General features: G+C 46.1%; 1 protein-coding gene across 10 annotated transcripts in view; it reads left to right on the top strand.

Moving 5' to 3' along the window:
• NRF1 (nuclear respiratory factor 1) overlaps positions 1 to 16,527 on the top strand; it is an 88,817-nt gene that overhangs the window by 64,317 nt on the left and 7,973 nt on the right. For 7 of the 10 annotated variants that reach the window (XM_080391314.1, XM_080391317.1, XM_080391313.1 and 4 more), the window contains one exon: positions 10,310 to 10,366. The exons of 2 other annotated variants lie outside the window; for them this stretch is intronic. In XM_080391314.1, coding sequence (XP_080247440.1) covers positions 10,310 to 10,366 — 57 coding nt within the window. Of the gene's footprint in view, positions 1 to 10,309; positions 10,367 to 11,844; positions 11,953 to 16,527 lie in introns of all 10 variants that reach the window. One more of the 10 variants, XM_080391316.1, reaches the window with a different exon arrangement.

The following is a 16,527-nucleotide window of genomic DNA, read 5'->3' as shown; positions in this document are numbered from 1 at the left end:
TTTCTTTTGATGGAGTGCTGCCCTGAAACAGCTATGATTTAATCCCAGTCTGAAGGAGAAGTAAGGAAAATAATTTTTGCAGATGTATTTCAGATGACAGGGTAGAAGAGAGGCCGGTGGCAGCCAAGCAAGGAGAGCTGAAGTGGATGAATTTGAGTTTCTGGCTGTATGTGCTGAGCAGGTCCAGGAACAGGGAGAGGTGTTTCCTAGAGGACTAACTGCTGTGCATAAATGAATTATTGTCAGCAATGGGGCTGTGATGTGCTCTTAAGTATGTTGGCATAAACCTTAGTTAAAACAAGCTTCTTATTTGTCAAGTATGTGCAGTTCCCTACATGTGCCCTGTAGAGAGGGCATACTTCAGTGCAGCTCAGCCATCTCTGCGTCTGCACCCTTTCCATGTCAGCATCTGGCTTTCCGGGGAGCCTCAGCATGGATAGTAAGGAATATGCGATGTTGGGACTGTGGGACACCAGCCACAAGTTTAATGCCAGCAGTCAGCATGGTGCTGCTAGGTCTTTCCCAGTACAAAGAGGGCCAAAGTATTTCCAAGACCTGAGACTGCTGCTCCATTTGCGCTGAACCTTGCCAGCACAGATGATTTCTCCTGACTTTGATGCTTTAAACCCATCACGATGGATCTCATGGTTTTTGCTGCTGTCCTACATTATTTTGGGGCACTAATCTCGGGTGGCGCTGGCGGTGCAGTCAGCTCAGGCTGTCCTTCTGATGCTGGGCTGTCATGGGTGTTGGGCGGCTTTGGTTTGACATCTTGGAACTGGTGACGAAGCGGCTGCTGCTGCTGATTAGGATTTGTCTGCCCACCAACCGGGACTAAAAATAGTGGCTCAGACAAGTCCCTTTTGTACAGCATTGGTAGCCAGATTTTCTCTTCGGTCCAGCTAACCAGGTGCTACCTACACCAGCCTGCAGTTGTGTTATGTGGAGCTAGCTTTGCACAGCCCAGCACCGAGAGTTTGTTTGGGTGGTTTGAGTAGAGCAGGAGGCTGCAGGTGGATGCCACGGCACTTGAGCGCTGCTGGCTTTAGGGCTTCCCTTGGCTTGTTGAGTGACCTTGATAAGTCTCTTGATGGAGATGCAGGTACAAACTGGGTAGTTTGGCTTTTGGGATGAGGAGGCTCATGGGCTCTGTCATTCTATTTCCTTGGGGAAAAACGTTTTTATATGATGAGCACTCATGATGTCTCACAGGTCTCGTTCCTTTTTGTGAAGGCAGCAGTGTCAGAGGAGCACGAGGAGAGCCTCCTGGGTGGTTTTGTGCCCCCGTTTTGTGTCCCACGTCTCACAGAGAGTACAGGTTGCTTTTTAGCTCTGAAACATGCCTTTGAGATTGCAAAGAGAGAAAACAGCATCCTGGGAAGACACCAGGACTTGCTCAGTTCCTGGCTTAATCTATTGCTGTCCCCTAAAACATGCTCACCTTTCCTCCTCAGCATGTTTGTGATGGTGTTAGCAATACCCTGAAAGAGAAGCCAACTTCATTAGAGGTGGGGAGTCACTGCCAAGTCCTTTGCTGTTTCATTGCTTCTAGCATTTCTTCGAGTCCTTTTGGTTTCAGTGAGTTTCAGTCCAGTAAATGAGCCATGCCCCGTCTGGCCTTATCTCCTGGCTTCTCAGTGACCTTACGGCATCTCAAGCACCTCCTTTGCCCTCCCTGTTTCCCCTCCCCTGGTGAGTTTTGACATCCATTCCTGTTATCAGGCAGTTGAGACTTACAGGCTCTCCAGCTGTCACAGCTGATGCTGTCCGGGTTTAAGCATAGGCCATTTACCTTCCACGTGTCCTGAATTAGGGGAAATGGACAGGAGGGCTGGGTCTGTTTAAAAATTAAAGCTGATTACAAGGCATTAACATTACATTTAAAGAAATAGACAGCAGCCCTCCTCTCTCAGCATAGTTGCAATATGTTCCCTTTTGTTCTGGTCTGGAAGAGGAAGCAGGACTGGTATAGACTCCAGGCTGGGCAGGATTTCTTCTTTATCCATAAATTTGAAAAGAGAAGCTGCCTGATGGCTGCAATACTTCAAAGCAGTTCTGGTCTTACTACCTAAAGCAGTTCCCATCTTTGCAATCGTAACAGAAAGCTTAATTTCTTTCTGCTGATCTTGAATTTCTCACGGAAAATTCAGATCAACTGACACTGTGTTCATCAATCTGTCTTCTGAATTGTTGTGTTGGGAAGCTTCATATTTGAGGCACCCCAATTGTTTTACACGGGCATCCACTCTAGTGCCTAAATGCAGCTGTTTTGGGGGCAGCAGTCAGGAAGAAAACTTTCTTCTTGTTTGGGTTTTTTTTTTTTTCTTTCCTTAAAGGCCTAGCTTCCCTGAGGCAGATGGATTTTAAGGAATGTCTGGTCAGATCTTCAGGGCTGAGAAGGCAAAAGGATGTGGTTGCTTCATGCATGGAAGGATGGAAACACGAGTGTGTTGGGTGTGGGAGGTGCTGTTCCCACCATGCCCTGGCCTAGCTGCAGCATGGGCTTGGGCTGCGGATGAACATGAGTTTAAGGAAGCAGACAGGGTTGGTGTCTTCCATAGCCTTCCTTGCAGAGATGTGTTTTAACAAGGGCCTTTGTGGGATGGCTTTCCTGCTTCTCTTCTGCAGCAGTGACCCTATTTTCTCATTGCATAGGGTTATTGCTTTCCCAAGTTTCCCAAGCTTCCTTCCCGTGGTAACTCTTCATCACAAAAGAGTAATAAGTCAATTTGGCTGGTAACGCTCTGAGTGAATGTGCTGCTTGACTAGTAATTCATTCTGTTTCTAGACTGAATTTGAAGCCCACTGATGTATTTGTATATTTGTCCACGCTTCTGTGTTTTCATCTCACAGTCCCTCAGTAATCAACGTGGCTTCAGAAGGAGCTGCTTAGTGCAGGATGCTTACTGAAAAGAGGCCAAGCCTTTTGGCAGGTGAAGTGATGTATGTGGCATGTATTTTTATTCACTGGATCTTGCTTTTCTCCATCTCTTAATGAGACTTTTCATTTGACTTTACTATTGCCAACATTCACATTAAAATCCAGGCATTTGTTTCAATTTATGGTGACAAAGTCCCCAACGACTTGGCTTTGAGAGCCAAGTTACTGAAGTCCTGAGCTTTGCTGGTCCACTCATACTAACGTCCCCAAATCGGGGTATCTGAAGGTGACAGAGCATATGGTTTTTGGCTCACTGGATAGTTGGAGATCACCCTTGCTCATGGAGAAGGTGCATTCTACCTGATGTCTACATAAGGTGATGGGGATGGGCAGCTCTACACCACTCCATGCTTGCTCAGCCAAGATGAACATTGAGCAGGAGAAGGAAGGGGCCTGGTCACCTTTATGGAGTACAGTCCTCATTTTAACTAATGCGTGATTGAGAAGTGTATAGGATTTTATTTGAGAGAGGGGTGGGTTTTCTTGTTGATGGTATATTGTGGGTTTTTTTATCTCCCTAATGTCTATGCATGCTTACTGTAAGACTTAGACATTTGAGAAGGACTTTGGACCTAAACCAGTTTGTTTGATTACAGCAGTGTTTCTGGGGTGCCTGCAAGAGATGGCTATTCTAATCCTTTGACAAGCTTTTGTCTAAAGGAGATGAGGTTGAATACAGGCAGGAAAGGAACGGCAGTCAATATACTTAGCATGTTTCCCTAAATATGTATGGAAGCACAGAAATGGATAGACAAATATTTCCTTACTTGCTACTGTTTCTAGTCCAGGAATTAGGATGGGAACGGATGGAGATATTTGTGTAGTCTGCAAGCATACCTCATTAGTGCCGCTGTCTGAGGATCCGTACTTTGGCCCCAAGTTGGGGTAGGGAGGTGCTTTCCTGACAAGCTGCAGATTTTCAGCATGGTGCTGTTGTATTTATAGCTCTTGGCCTAAAGAAAAGGCACAGGTGGAGTCAGAAAACCAGCTCTGTGAAGCTGCCTAGCTCTGCATCACTCTCCTGACCCATCACAGATGCTGGTGAGTCACTTTTCCAGGCTTCCTCCTCCATGCCCAACCTAACCCAGGTCAGAGGCTTGGTTGGCAGAACTATAACAGCAGAGCTGCTTCATGGGGCTCCTGCCACCTTTGCAAATAAGGCGGTGGTACTCTGGAAAGGACCACAGACAACATCAGGCTGGGGAAGGCAGCTTTTTGCCATTTCTGTTGGATGCATCTATGCTGGCAGAGCCCAACTCTGAATCTGAGCACTCAAACCCATAAGTGTTGAACTGGGTGGATGGTAGATTAAGCCAAGATCAAAATCAGCCTCTGGTTTGCTGCTCCTTTCTCAGTGCTCCCAGGACAAAGTTCATGTGTAATGGATTCTGCCTGTAATAACAGCTTACTCAAACATGCTGAGCGTGTGGCAGCCCCCCTTCAGCTTTTTGAGCCCTGTGAGATTTTGGGTGTTGTAGCCTATCTCTGGAAAACCTTCCAGCTTAACAGCAGATGGGAGACAACCAAGGACAACTTCATCCTGCTTGCATGATCTCTGCTCATTCTCCTGCTCCTCCAGGTAATCTAAAATGAAAGGTCTCAGCTCAGCCATCTTGCACATTGGCATGGCGAGCTGCTTCCCAGAGCAAAGCAAGACTTGTGTCTTGAGTTGTAGGGCATCGCTTCTTCTGCACCTGATCCCAAATGATGCCTTGCTGCCTGGAGATAAAGGTGAGCAATGGTCCCTGCTGTGCAGCAGCTGTAGCACCTTTTTCAGTGCAGATTTTAGCTTGCAGGGTGGCTGGCTTCCTGCTCAGGGAAGTAGCATCCATTCGTCCCCATCTATGTAGTGATGGATGAGTAATGCAACCACAGACAAAGCTGGGGATGTCATTGCTGTTTTTCCTACCTGTGTTGTACCACTTTTACCCGTTACACCATTCAGGGGCTTGGGGAATTGAAAGAGCAGCCTTTGATTACACTGAATCAGGGCAGATGGAGAGGGGCTTTCTAATCCCCCTGCACCCCCATGTCACAGCAGAACTGGGCTGCAATCTGCTGTTTCATGACAGCAGGGTACAGTTCTTGCCTCCCTAGCAGGTACCCTTGTGGCTATGAGCTGGGCTGAATCAGGCCACCCTCTCCTGCTGTACACTGGAGAGCTGTGGAAAATGTTGCTGGGCTTTGAATGGATGGAGGCTTGTCTGACCCGAGGGCAGTTTGTGAGCTCCAGGCTCTTAATGGCTGTCAGTGGGCGTAGGGTGCAATCTGATCCAAATGGGAAGCTGGCTGAAATCCCAGCAAGCTGTTGTTACTGTGTGAGGCATCTTATGAAATGAGATGGGGTTTGTGAACTCTCCCCCCTGCCAGGCACCCCACTAGAAGGAGAAATACCCTGTAAGCTAAGCCACAAGCTAGGGCTTCCCCAAGTACAGCTCTTCAGCGCATCGAGGCATGGTTTGCATGTCTCTCCATTTATAAAGCTCATAGTCTTGTGAATTAGACCAATGTTTCCTCCTTGCGGAGCTATTTGTACTTTCTGTTCTTGGTGCAGCCTCCCCTACTCCATGCTCCTCTTCAGACTGTGCGTTCCCACTTCCCAAGTGTGTGATGCAGAGTAGACTTCTCCAAACTGCTCAAGGGGCTGTGTGTTTTCTTTGTCTTAAAAAGTGCTCTGCCCCTCTTTGAAAAAAGCCTTAGCTGCTTTCTTAGCAGGGTCTGACCTATAGAGTTCCTCTGTTGCTTTTTTTTTCGAGCATGTCTAGAGGATCATTCTGTGGCTCTATTTATCCTCTTCATTGGATCTCCGTAGCAGGGGCTGATTTTAAAGCCTAAAAGCACAACCCCATCTGTCTTGTGCCTCTGGGGCGTAGTAAAGAGCCCTGTCCTGCAACCACTGAGTCTGTGAGCGATCTCACTTGCAGAAATGTTTTCATTGTCCACCAGACGTGTGTATGGCAGAATGATGAAGATGGCAGGTTTTAATTAATTTTCCCAAGTGGCCTTACTGGACCTTCAGACTTCTGTTTTTCTAAGTGAAACTTGTTCCTCCTCATTGGCCCTGATGTTCAGCAGTTAGATTTTGGGTTTGAAGAGGACAACATTCCTTGCTATAGGATTGATTTGTGTATGCTTCGAGACATCAGCAGGTCGCACGAGAGCCTGGGGAGATGCAACTCTACCTTGGCATCCCTTGGCTGGTGACACTTGTCCGAAAGGTTGGTGGGATGCCCTCGCCTGTGGGCACACAAGGAAGAGAAGGTAAATTTGTCACTGAAAGAACTGTCCAGCCTTCCAGCACCTTGACTGCAGCCTGGTAAATGGACAGCGTGAGACTGAGCCCTGGGGGTATCCCTCCTCTCCCCTTTCACTGGGTGAGTCCTAATGGTAGCTGTGCAGAAGGCTTGAAGGTAAAACCATTTTTCATTGTCTTCTGATCAGTTGGGAACACTTTGCTCGCTGCCTGGCATCCCTTTGGGAAGTAAATCACAGTTGCAGTAGAGGGTGGTGTGTTTGTCCCTGGCGGCCCCTGTCTCCCAGTGACCTTCTCAGCTCATGAAGACAGCTTGGCTTTGCTGTAAAGCAGCTCATGTGACAGCAGTAATCCGCAGCTAGTAAACAGCTGTGCAGGAAGATTGCAGGGGAATCGCCCTATTTTCCCCTCACTGTAGACCCTGGCAGGCCAGCACACGAGAGAGCAGGACAGTGGCTTCTGCTTGCTGTGGGAGGCTGCTTCCTCTTTCGCTGCATGAGTCCATCTACAGGTTGGTATGTTTGAAGCCACTCCAGCCATCGCAGCAAAACATGCTTGCCAGGTTAGGTGCACACACGTGCTTCTGTGAGTTGACATGAAGCTGCGAAACAGGTTCCAAGGAGAAAAAAAAAGCAGTTTCTCTTGAAGTGGTTTCCTCAAATCTTTTCCAAAGCCAGAGGTGGCATTTCTAAGCCTGAATTTTACTTGTTCCTCCCACCCCCTGTATCCTTTGGCTTAATTTATTCCCTGATGTGTACAAATTCCTCTGTAGGTAACGCTTTCTGGTTGCTCGCATGGACTCCCTTCCCCACCAGAGACACTTGGTCACTGGTGGACTTTTTACCATCAGCCCACAGAAAGTTAAAAGTGTGCCCTGGAGAAGACACAGACTCTGAGAAGGGAAAGACTGAGGGAGCACTAGCTTGGAGTTGATTTAAAATTAATAATGGTATTATTTGTTATTCCCATACCCAGCTTATAGATCATAGCAAACTTTCCTTCCCTGTGGCTTTGCCTCCTTGCTGCCGCAGATCCCTGAACTTCCTTATCTCCATTTTCCCCTGTGATTTTAATCTTCAAAGCCTGAAGCATGTCTGAGGGGAAGTTCAGTGAATGGGGAACAGTGCTGATGAGTCAAAAGAGCCAGCGACACCTAAAGCAGGTGGTCTTAGACCGAGACCCAGGCTTGTGCAGCCAGAGGTTCCTGCACTGCACAGGCAGTGGCAGCCATCAGCTGCCAGCAATTTGCCCCGGTTCCCTCCAGGAAGGAGGTGCCTTTGATCAGGTAGGCAGCAGCTAGTTCATACCCATGTAATCCCTTGGTTTCTCTACTGTCTGTGCCAGAAACCACCAGCAGTGTGTTTGTGTCTTCAATAAGTTGTCCACCAGTGGCCTGAGACAATCCCTCATTTCATGTAAGCTACAGAACAGCCTTCAGAAGTGGCCATCTGTTACTGCTGGCCTGTGACAGATTTGAACGTGAGACCTTGCAGTGAAAGGCTCTTTTGCTATTCCCCTGAGCTGGCTGATCTCTTCCCTTCCACCCCTTCCAAAAAAAAAAAAGAAAAAGCTTTGTACTCCCAAGCATTAGGGGACTCTTAATTGGTGTGTGCAGCACACAACCACTGCATTTAAATGGTGAACATATAGCTAATGGAACCCGAGTTTTAGTGCTGGCATATAGTACATTCAACTCCTTTGAAGTCACAGGGATCAGCAGCCGGGGGTGTTTGTGTTCAATTACACACCATCAGTGAATTTGGCCTGTGGTTGTTCCCTGTTGCTCCAACTTGCAGATGCATTATGATGTCCTCAGCCAGATCTTCTCTGAGGCTTCCTGGTGCATTTTCTTCCTTTTTTTTTTTTTTTTTTTGGGGGGGGGGGAGGGGGGGGCAGGGAAAAAAGGGGTCTGATTTGCACTTCCAAATAGGAGTTAAATGTGAAGAGGTTTGAAGTCCTGTGGCAAATTAACAAGACTTGGATTTGGCCAGGTTTTAGGCTTTCTGCTTGTTTGCTGCTGTCAGAGATGTGCTTTCTTGCTTCTGGTCTGGGTGAACCTGCGGTCTGAGCCAGGGCAGCCAGCGAACGGGACTTCAGTCTGAATTGTCCACAACAGATGCAAAGCAGAAGGGATTCTCCAGCCACTGCAGTTCCTTTTACTCTCAGGAAGCAGTTTCCAACCTGTTCTGTCCCGCTTCAGGAAGCGACAGAACAGGCTGTTACACAGAGTGGCTGCTTGATTCTTCTTGCAGTTTTTGTCTGCGTGGGTCCCTGTGCCATGAGTAACCCCTTTGTAGGCCTCTGTGCACCCGGGATGAGGCCCACAGGGACAAAACACTTAAAAGAGCCCTGCTTTCTGGAAAGCAAAGGGTCATTTCTCTCCTAGCAGCCATCGTTGTCGCCTACTCTTGGTGTGCAAAGAGGCTTCCTACCACCCAGCCTGCGTGGCTCGTGGCTCGGGCTCTGCCCAGATGCACAAATGTTCTGTGCCTTCAGTCACCAGGCCAGAGTCCAAGCTTTTTTTTTTTTTTTTTTTAATCAACAGATGTGCAGAGTTTAAAAGGGAGGAATCTGCCAGAGGCATAGCATACCAAGAATAAGTACTCTTGAGAGAGAGAGGTAGGAACCCATCCCACCTGCCGCACAACCCAGGCAGTGGAAGACAGTGATGTACAAAAAAAGGAGGAATGTGGACTGTAAAAACTTGCTCCTTACATGATGCGTTCCACATCTGAGTCATGTATTCACCATGATTTATTGTTTACCTTGCTGAGGATGGGCCAGGCCCTACACAGGGGAAAGAGGGGGATCTGTGCTGCATGGGTCCCTTGTCCTATAAAGAAGACAGGATGCAGACACCAAAGCACTGTGACACTTAACCCCATTGCAACGAGGGTGTGTGCTGGTTCGTAGCAGGGATGCTTTTATAGCTAGAATTGAAGGGTATGCTTTGAAGAAGAGAAAAAAAGACCCTTAAGGTATGTGTCTAGCCCTTTTTTCCCCCCCCTGAGTTAAAAAGAAGAGTGCTTACCTCCTTGTAGCTAGTGCAGAAACTAGAGTGAGGTAAGGCTCCAGTAGAGACACCAGAGTTGCAGCTTTCCATACCTGCAAGGTAAAGCTTTGGATGCCCTCCCAAGGCATCGTCCTCCTCCCAGAGTTGTGCATCTTGCTTGACTGTGGGTTTATGTCACCTCTCTTGGCTTAAAAGCATGATTTCCCCCAGCGAAGAGGCACAGGGGCCAGGAATGGGGCACTGTGGGGGAGAACCCATCACTTTGGACCCATTTGTTGGCCTTGAATGTGCACTCTGTTGTAGCAGAGAGGCTCCCGCTGAACAAGTCAGTGAAATGCTGGGAAAATGTTTTCTAGATGAAGCCGGAGACTATCTGGTTACGTATTACCTTACTGCCAGAACAATAGCTGCTTTATATCTCCATGTGCTAAATGCTCTGTAGTATATGCTAATGTTCGTGTTCACCTGTGATCTATCGTGCAGTGTACGAACTTGTGAAACTCATCGAGGTCTGAGTCTGTCATAGCCTTAAAAATACATCGAACTCTTTTCAGAGACTGATGAGGCCAAGTGCCTGGATTTCATGAACTTTCTAGCCTCGTGCTCTTGGGATATATAGAAATGCCACTTTGGCAGCCATTTCTGCTTCTCATTCATTTCTCATCCCTCTACTTGGGGAATAGTAGAGAGCTTTATTAGAGGTGGTCTTAGCTTCTCCAACATGGATTTTACTACTCTCACTTCTGTGCAGCTGTTTCTCACTGGGTCTCTCTGGTCCAATTAAGCCATTCATCTGAATACTTGTAAAATACAGTACAAATATCTGGAATTATCTTATACTTGCCTCCCACTTACTGTACGTAAGTAATGCACGTAATGTTCTGTATAGAGGTAGTTTAGTTACTGTGCCTAATATTGGGGTGTTACTTATATGTGGATATTGAATTTTCTACTCTTATGAGGACACTGAATTTTTTAATTCACCTAGTAAGCAAAAGGATGTATTTCTTATTAATATATTAATTACCGTACTTAATGCCCCCCTCCCCAACTGTAGTATTTGGCCTTTGTTCAGCCTTTTACACTTGCATTTTATTGTCAGGCTTCCTAACAACAGACTATTCAGGTTACAAGTGGAGCCTAACAGAGTTTTCACCAGGTGAGTGGATTTTTGTGGTGGTGGTTTGGAATAATGGGATTTAGCTGGTATTGCCACTTGTTCCTTTAGATTCCTGACTATATGGTGTTTATTGGGCTGTTTAAAAGGGGCTATATCTATCTGTTGGGTGTGTCCCCCGTCCTCGTGTCCCCCCCCCTGCTCCTTTCACACTTTCAAGGGGAAGATATCAGACATCAGATATATATTTACAGCCAGGCATCCTGCAATGGCTATCTGAGCCGCTGCTCTATGCCTGGACACTGACACTAGGCTTGGTGTAGAGATGCACATGCCTTTGGGGTGTGCTAATATCTTACAGCCCAATCCTGTTAGCTTTGTGAAAGCCAAGCTCTCTCATAATTGTTACTTAAGTAAAGAATTAGTGAGGAGCAGGACAGAGCTGGGCTCAGAGCCTGTATTTAATGACACTCAAGCAGCCATACTGTGGTGATGGATGGCGTTTATGGGGATGCTGTGATTCTTGGATTTGTAAAATTTGGCTTTTTAAAGGTCACAGACACGATGCAAAGGAGGCAAACCCCCACAAATACACTTTCAGCACCCACCAGCTTTAAGAAACTATAGGCTGAACACTATAGCAGAAACCTAAGTAAAGAAGTAGGCTGTCCCATGTGTCACACAGCACAGGAGGCTAGATACAAGAGCTTGTATATGTGTGTGACTGTTGACACATCTGCTGGCTGAAATCCACCAGCTTTTGGACTGTGGACACACCTGTCTCTTGATACGCAACTTTATTCCCCTTGCATGCTATTCATGATCTGCAAGGATGCACAGAGTATTGTTCCTGCAGAAACTCTGCCAAATAATTATCTACTTCATTAGAACAGGCAATATTTCAGTGCTTAAAAAAAAAATAATCAATTCAGATTACTTTATTCTAAGATGGACTTTTGTCATTAAAGTAATACAACGTTTTATCAATTTTAAATGGTACCCTGCCTTCATTCTCACCGTAGCCTTTAATAAAACCATAGAGGAAATACAGGACTCTAAAGGCTAGTTTTAAAGGTAGGATAAGAATCAGTCTTGATAGGCAATTCTTCCTCTGGAAGAGCCCCTGTGGATGTTAATAACATAGCAGACAAGTCAATAAAGTTTTTATGGCAAAATATAATAGGGATCTGTATTAGATGATTGTCCAGAAACTTATTCTTAGGTGTTACCTATCTCTGCTTTCTGAGAAGCTTGGCACCAATGACACTGGTCTGCTCCATCTTTTTTATTATCAGAAAACAGATCATAGGAAAAGTGAATCCCGACCAGAGCAGATATTAGGGGTTGCTGTACTTTATTTTTAACTGTTTCCTATATACATGATTGACCATGATAGACTGCTAATCTTATCAGGTATGCCCTTCACTCCACAGCAAAGCCAGCTGATCAAGGAAGCTTAGAAGTGTTATTAGCTAAGCTTTCATCTGTGGAGTCTGGTAAAAAAAGCTTTCTTTTCACAGGTAGACACATACACTCCTTGCGTGTTTGTCGCCTCTTCTACACACCAGATTGGCTTGGTTTTAGAGTGACGTACTCTGGGGACCCAGCAGTAGTGTTGTGAGGTCTAGGTAAGAACTGAGCTTGAATAGACACAGCTTTATTCTGCCTCAGCTGACGTCCAGGTCCTGTTGTCAAGCTCTAAATTCACCCTCAGCACCCTATGACGGGGAGAGGGAGGGACAGGTAACCTTATGCAAGAGACAAGGGCTGAAGGCATGAAGCTAATCCCCCGTCAGGATGCCAGACTGCTGCTTTGCCTGCTTTCCCAAGCACTGTTTTCATGGGAGTTTTCAGCTACATCGAAATGAGGATGAAACAGAACACCCAGGATTTTGGATTAATCATTTCCAATGTTAAAAATAATTACAAGTTTTTCCTTATGTTACTGTCCTCACTGCAGATGATTGCAGATGGAAGACTTCTGGTATGTCAGGAAAGGGCTGGAAAGACAGAGGTTCATAGCAGTTGTGAAGTGTCATCGGTGAAGGAGGTATTTGTCACCACTGCTTGCAGACTATGGATCTTTGCTGTGTCAGGGAAGAGACTGGGCATCAGGTTGGCTCATTGGGATCTTCCTATTTCCATGGAAATGCTGGGGCTTCAGAGGAGATAATTCCATGAACACAGCTGAGCCCCTGTCTGTATGTCGCTTGATAGGTTGGGCTGTCCTCTCCAGCAGCAGAGACTCCTGTAAATCAGGAATTCCAGCCCCAGTGTTTTTGTCTGAAAGTACTGCAACTTAAAAAGAACTCAAAGAAAAAAAAAAGAAAAACAAGCCCTAAAAAAACTCCAGAAACTCAACCACACCCTCAGACCACCCCCCAAAAAAAAAAGCTCTGGAGTCATCTTCAGGGATCTTGTTAGTCATGTGACAAAGGAGAGTGGTGTCCTCTAGGTCATCTCTCTGGGAAGAGAAGACGGGGCTTGTGTATTCTCTTGGATTGTATATCTATCAAACAAAGCGGGAGGTGCAGATGCACCTGCCCTGGGTGGTCTGCTGAAAGGAGCCAAAAGTAACTGGGTGGTTGCTTTGTGAGGATGGGTTGCCTTCCTCTGCCCTAGAGGCAAAGAAATAAGAAATAAGAGACCAAGAAATAAGAGAGGTTAAGCCAAAGGTGTTCAGATACTTGGCTAAGCTGTGACCCTTCTTTCCTTGTAGAGAGGAAGAAAACAAGTGTATCAAAGGTGCTAGTGCAGTGAGCTGTCCCCTCGCAGCTAGAGAAGGTCTCTGACTGAGATTTGGGGATAAATAAAACCCAAACATCCAAACTTGGGTTTTAAAACAACACCTTCACACAAAATACCAAGCATCTAACAGTCTTTGCTGTAGCTAAATGAGTTGGAGGAAGAACGAGCCATATGAGCATGGTGTTGCATCCTGGCCCATGCCTTTCTGGTGGTGTAAGGCTGGAATTCCCAGATCAGCCAGGCCTTCTGGGGCACTGAGGCAGCAGCTCCCATTGCTCTGAACAGGCAGAGAAGGAAAGCTCATTGAAACAGAACAAGAGGAGCCGAGGCTAAGGAAAGAACAAGTCACTGAGAATATTAAGCAGGTAGGTGATGCCCAGGCACAGTCTTGAGAGACTGAGATGTGATCATGAAGTGGCTCCAGGGCTCTCCTTCCTATATCCCATGCAGTTGTTGATGGAAGTGTTGCATCTTGTTTTGTCTCCTGTGCTAATCTTCTGTTCTCAGGAAAAGTCAAGGCTATGGTGTAGCCTGCTAGACTGCAACACTCAGTTTAGTGCTCCGTCTGTGAGCTGCCATGACTCAACTTCACTATCAAAACTTCAGGTGCCTTGTTATATTGGTCTTTGTTGTGATTTTGACTGGAGTGGCTCTTGAAAAGACAGATAATGGATGATCTTGAGGTATGATTGTGGTCAGCAAGCAGAATAAGAACTGTAGCTTTTTTCAGATTATCATTTGGTGGAACAATTTTTGTGTTTTTAAATTAATGGTGTAGAGGTTACATAGGGAAGATCCTGGCTGCTGTTTGCCTAGGAAGTTCTCAGAGCTTAAATCCCTGCATGAGCTTTTTGTGATTTGTCAGTAAGCCATTTCTGATGGTGAAAATCCTTCCAATTATCATTTTGTCCTACGAGAGAGCTAATTTGAATTAGTCATTGATGCTGTAGCAGTAGTTGAAGGGGGGAGAGAGAGAGGCACGCTTTCAAAAGACAGTTCATCTTATCTTAAAGTAGGTGCCTGTGTTAAGAGGTGTCTTCTGCTTCCTTTGTCACCACTGAGTGTGGTAGGATTCCTGAAATGCTTGACTTCTGCAGCTGACTTTGGGTGAAATCCCATCCATGGTGTCACGTCAACACCTCGTATCTTAAGGGGCACGTTTAGTTTGCGGATGTTTCTTCTTTACGGTCAGAGGATTTTTCAGGATAACATGTGACTTTCAGAGCACTCATTTTAGCTGGTGTGTAATTTGAACTTGATACAGAGATCTGTTTTGTTTTTCTGGAAATACATGCTCACACCAGTTGCCTGTCCTTCCCCCACCTCTTGAAGGCCTCTTGAGTCAGTCCCCCAAAAGGGCAGTCATCAAGATGATCATTTCTGGAAGTTTTGGTGAGCCAGGTTCCCACACAAAGCAATACGGATTTAATAAAAATCTGTTGTGGGAGCTTTTAACGTGCAGGCTGAACAGTGCTCTTTTGTGTTGGAACACGCCAGGTAGTCTCCAGCACTGCAGCTATCTGTCTTGGTGAGGATAAGAATGGTCTTTGCTCCAGGATTCAGTTGAAGGACACAGTTGCTCTGCAGTTAAGTACTGGTAGTTGTGCTACCTTTATTGTAGGCAACAATACCTGCTATGTTGCCAGAACAAGTATGTGACTGCAAACAGCTGGACAGAGCTGCTCAATATCCTGTTTGTATGACTGTCCTTTTTAAAACTGGTAGCAGTGAAGCATAACAAGAGTCCCTCCTGTTTTGCCATGTTGCTAAAAGGAATTATACATGGCTGGGAGAATTAAGTCTGTCCTGTGTTTGACTATGAACTAAGTTTACTGTGAAGAAATACCTCTAGTGCCAACCGATTTGTCCAGTATGTCCTAGTTCTGTCTTCTTCACATAAAATGGAGCCTCCAAAATCTTGTTGACGGACTGGGCTGAAAGGAATTCATGTGATCACTTACACCAGACACTTGCCTGAGCCAGCCTCAGTCTTAGCTGGCTCTAGAAGACCTCCAGTGATGGTGACTTTGCTCCAGAGCTTCACTAACCTTATGTTTAGCTGTTGTGTTCTTATCTTACTCTGTCCCATTGTGGAAAAGATGATCAGGTTATTCCCTACTTACCTGCATCAGTCTTGATGTATTTACAGGCTGCCCTAGGTATCTAGATCAAAGCACGCCCAGTGCCCTTTCATTGTGTTAGCTACCAAGGACAAATGTTTTCATTGTTGAGAGGTCCTCTAGTGATGCATTTTCCTTTTTGATTTTTGTGCATTAAAACCTGCACACTGGTCACTTTGAATTGTCTATGAGAATTCTTCCCTCGTGTCTTCGAAGTCGGCTTTGGCTCTGAACAAAATGTAGCAATGAGATGGTATCTGCTGACGTGTGTGCTAGGGCCCCGTAGTGCATTCCTGAGCACAGAAATTTTGGTTGGATTGCTGTTGGATTGCTCAGCTCCATGCCTCTGGAGCAGGGGGAGAGAAGTTGCAGGAATATCTACTGTGAAATGCTATGGCAGGATCATGCAAAGCAAAGTTTCTACTAGTTTCCCTTCAGCACGAGCTGAGAAGACTGGAGCAAACAAAGTCCCCTAAGTTTGAGGTGAATGGCCAAGAAAGTCCAATGGAAAATTTCATCTTTTTAGCCTTCTCTATTGTTGGTGTGAGCACTGTAAGGCTTTCAGAGCTCTACCTCTAGCGTTTCTACCTAGAAGCAAGTCTGAGAGACTCGTAAGGCCACTGACAGTGGTTTCCTGACTCTGCAGTTCTTGCAGATGTTCAAAGCAAATGATGAACTGAACAACTTTCAGCACTTAAACTCTTTGGTATCCAAGAGAACAGAGCAAGATGTTTCAAGTTTGGCGTCTATTGCACCAGATATTCTTTCTCTACTTGGTGCTGAGTAGGCTTCTGGTGTCAGTGGATCCCCAGGAGCAGCACTGGCTGCGGCTGACTGTGGCTTATGCTTCTGGCAATTTGAAACAGGCTTTGGACTCCTTTTGGAAGGGGACACGCAGGTCTCAGTCGAGGTCCTGTTTCTTTATGAAATTATGTTACCTAGCTAAAAAACAGATGACATTCTGTGCCCTGTCAAGGGCTCCAAGGTGATTGCTAAAGTCATTGTGCATTTTCTATTTTGCCCCATAAAAGAAATCACAAGAGCAATACTTCTGTGCTACTTCATGACTCCAGACCTGTGCCCCCTGTTCCTCCATGCTCTGCACTCAGAGCACTGTTTCTTGTGGCTTCACAGCTTTTGCTACCATAAACTCAGCTCCGCTAACAGCACCCCTCTCAAACTTCCTTCACCTTTCAACACACGTGAAGGACACCTGAAGGGTGTGTTGGAGAGGCTTGCACCATCTCCCCTTCCCTTTCTTGTTGGGGCTAGGCTGGCTCAGTACTGCAAAGCAGGGCTGAGCATTGCTTGGGACTCCTGGCTCCCAGATGCAGG

Source organism: Falco punctatus, assembly GCF_963210335.1.
Source record: "Falco punctatus genome assembly, chromosome: 6".
NCBI classification, from domain to species: domain Eukaryota; kingdom Metazoa; phylum Chordata; class Aves; order Falconiformes; family Falconidae; genus Falco; species Falco punctatus.
This window is presented reverse-complemented; position numbering and strand designations above follow the sequence as displayed.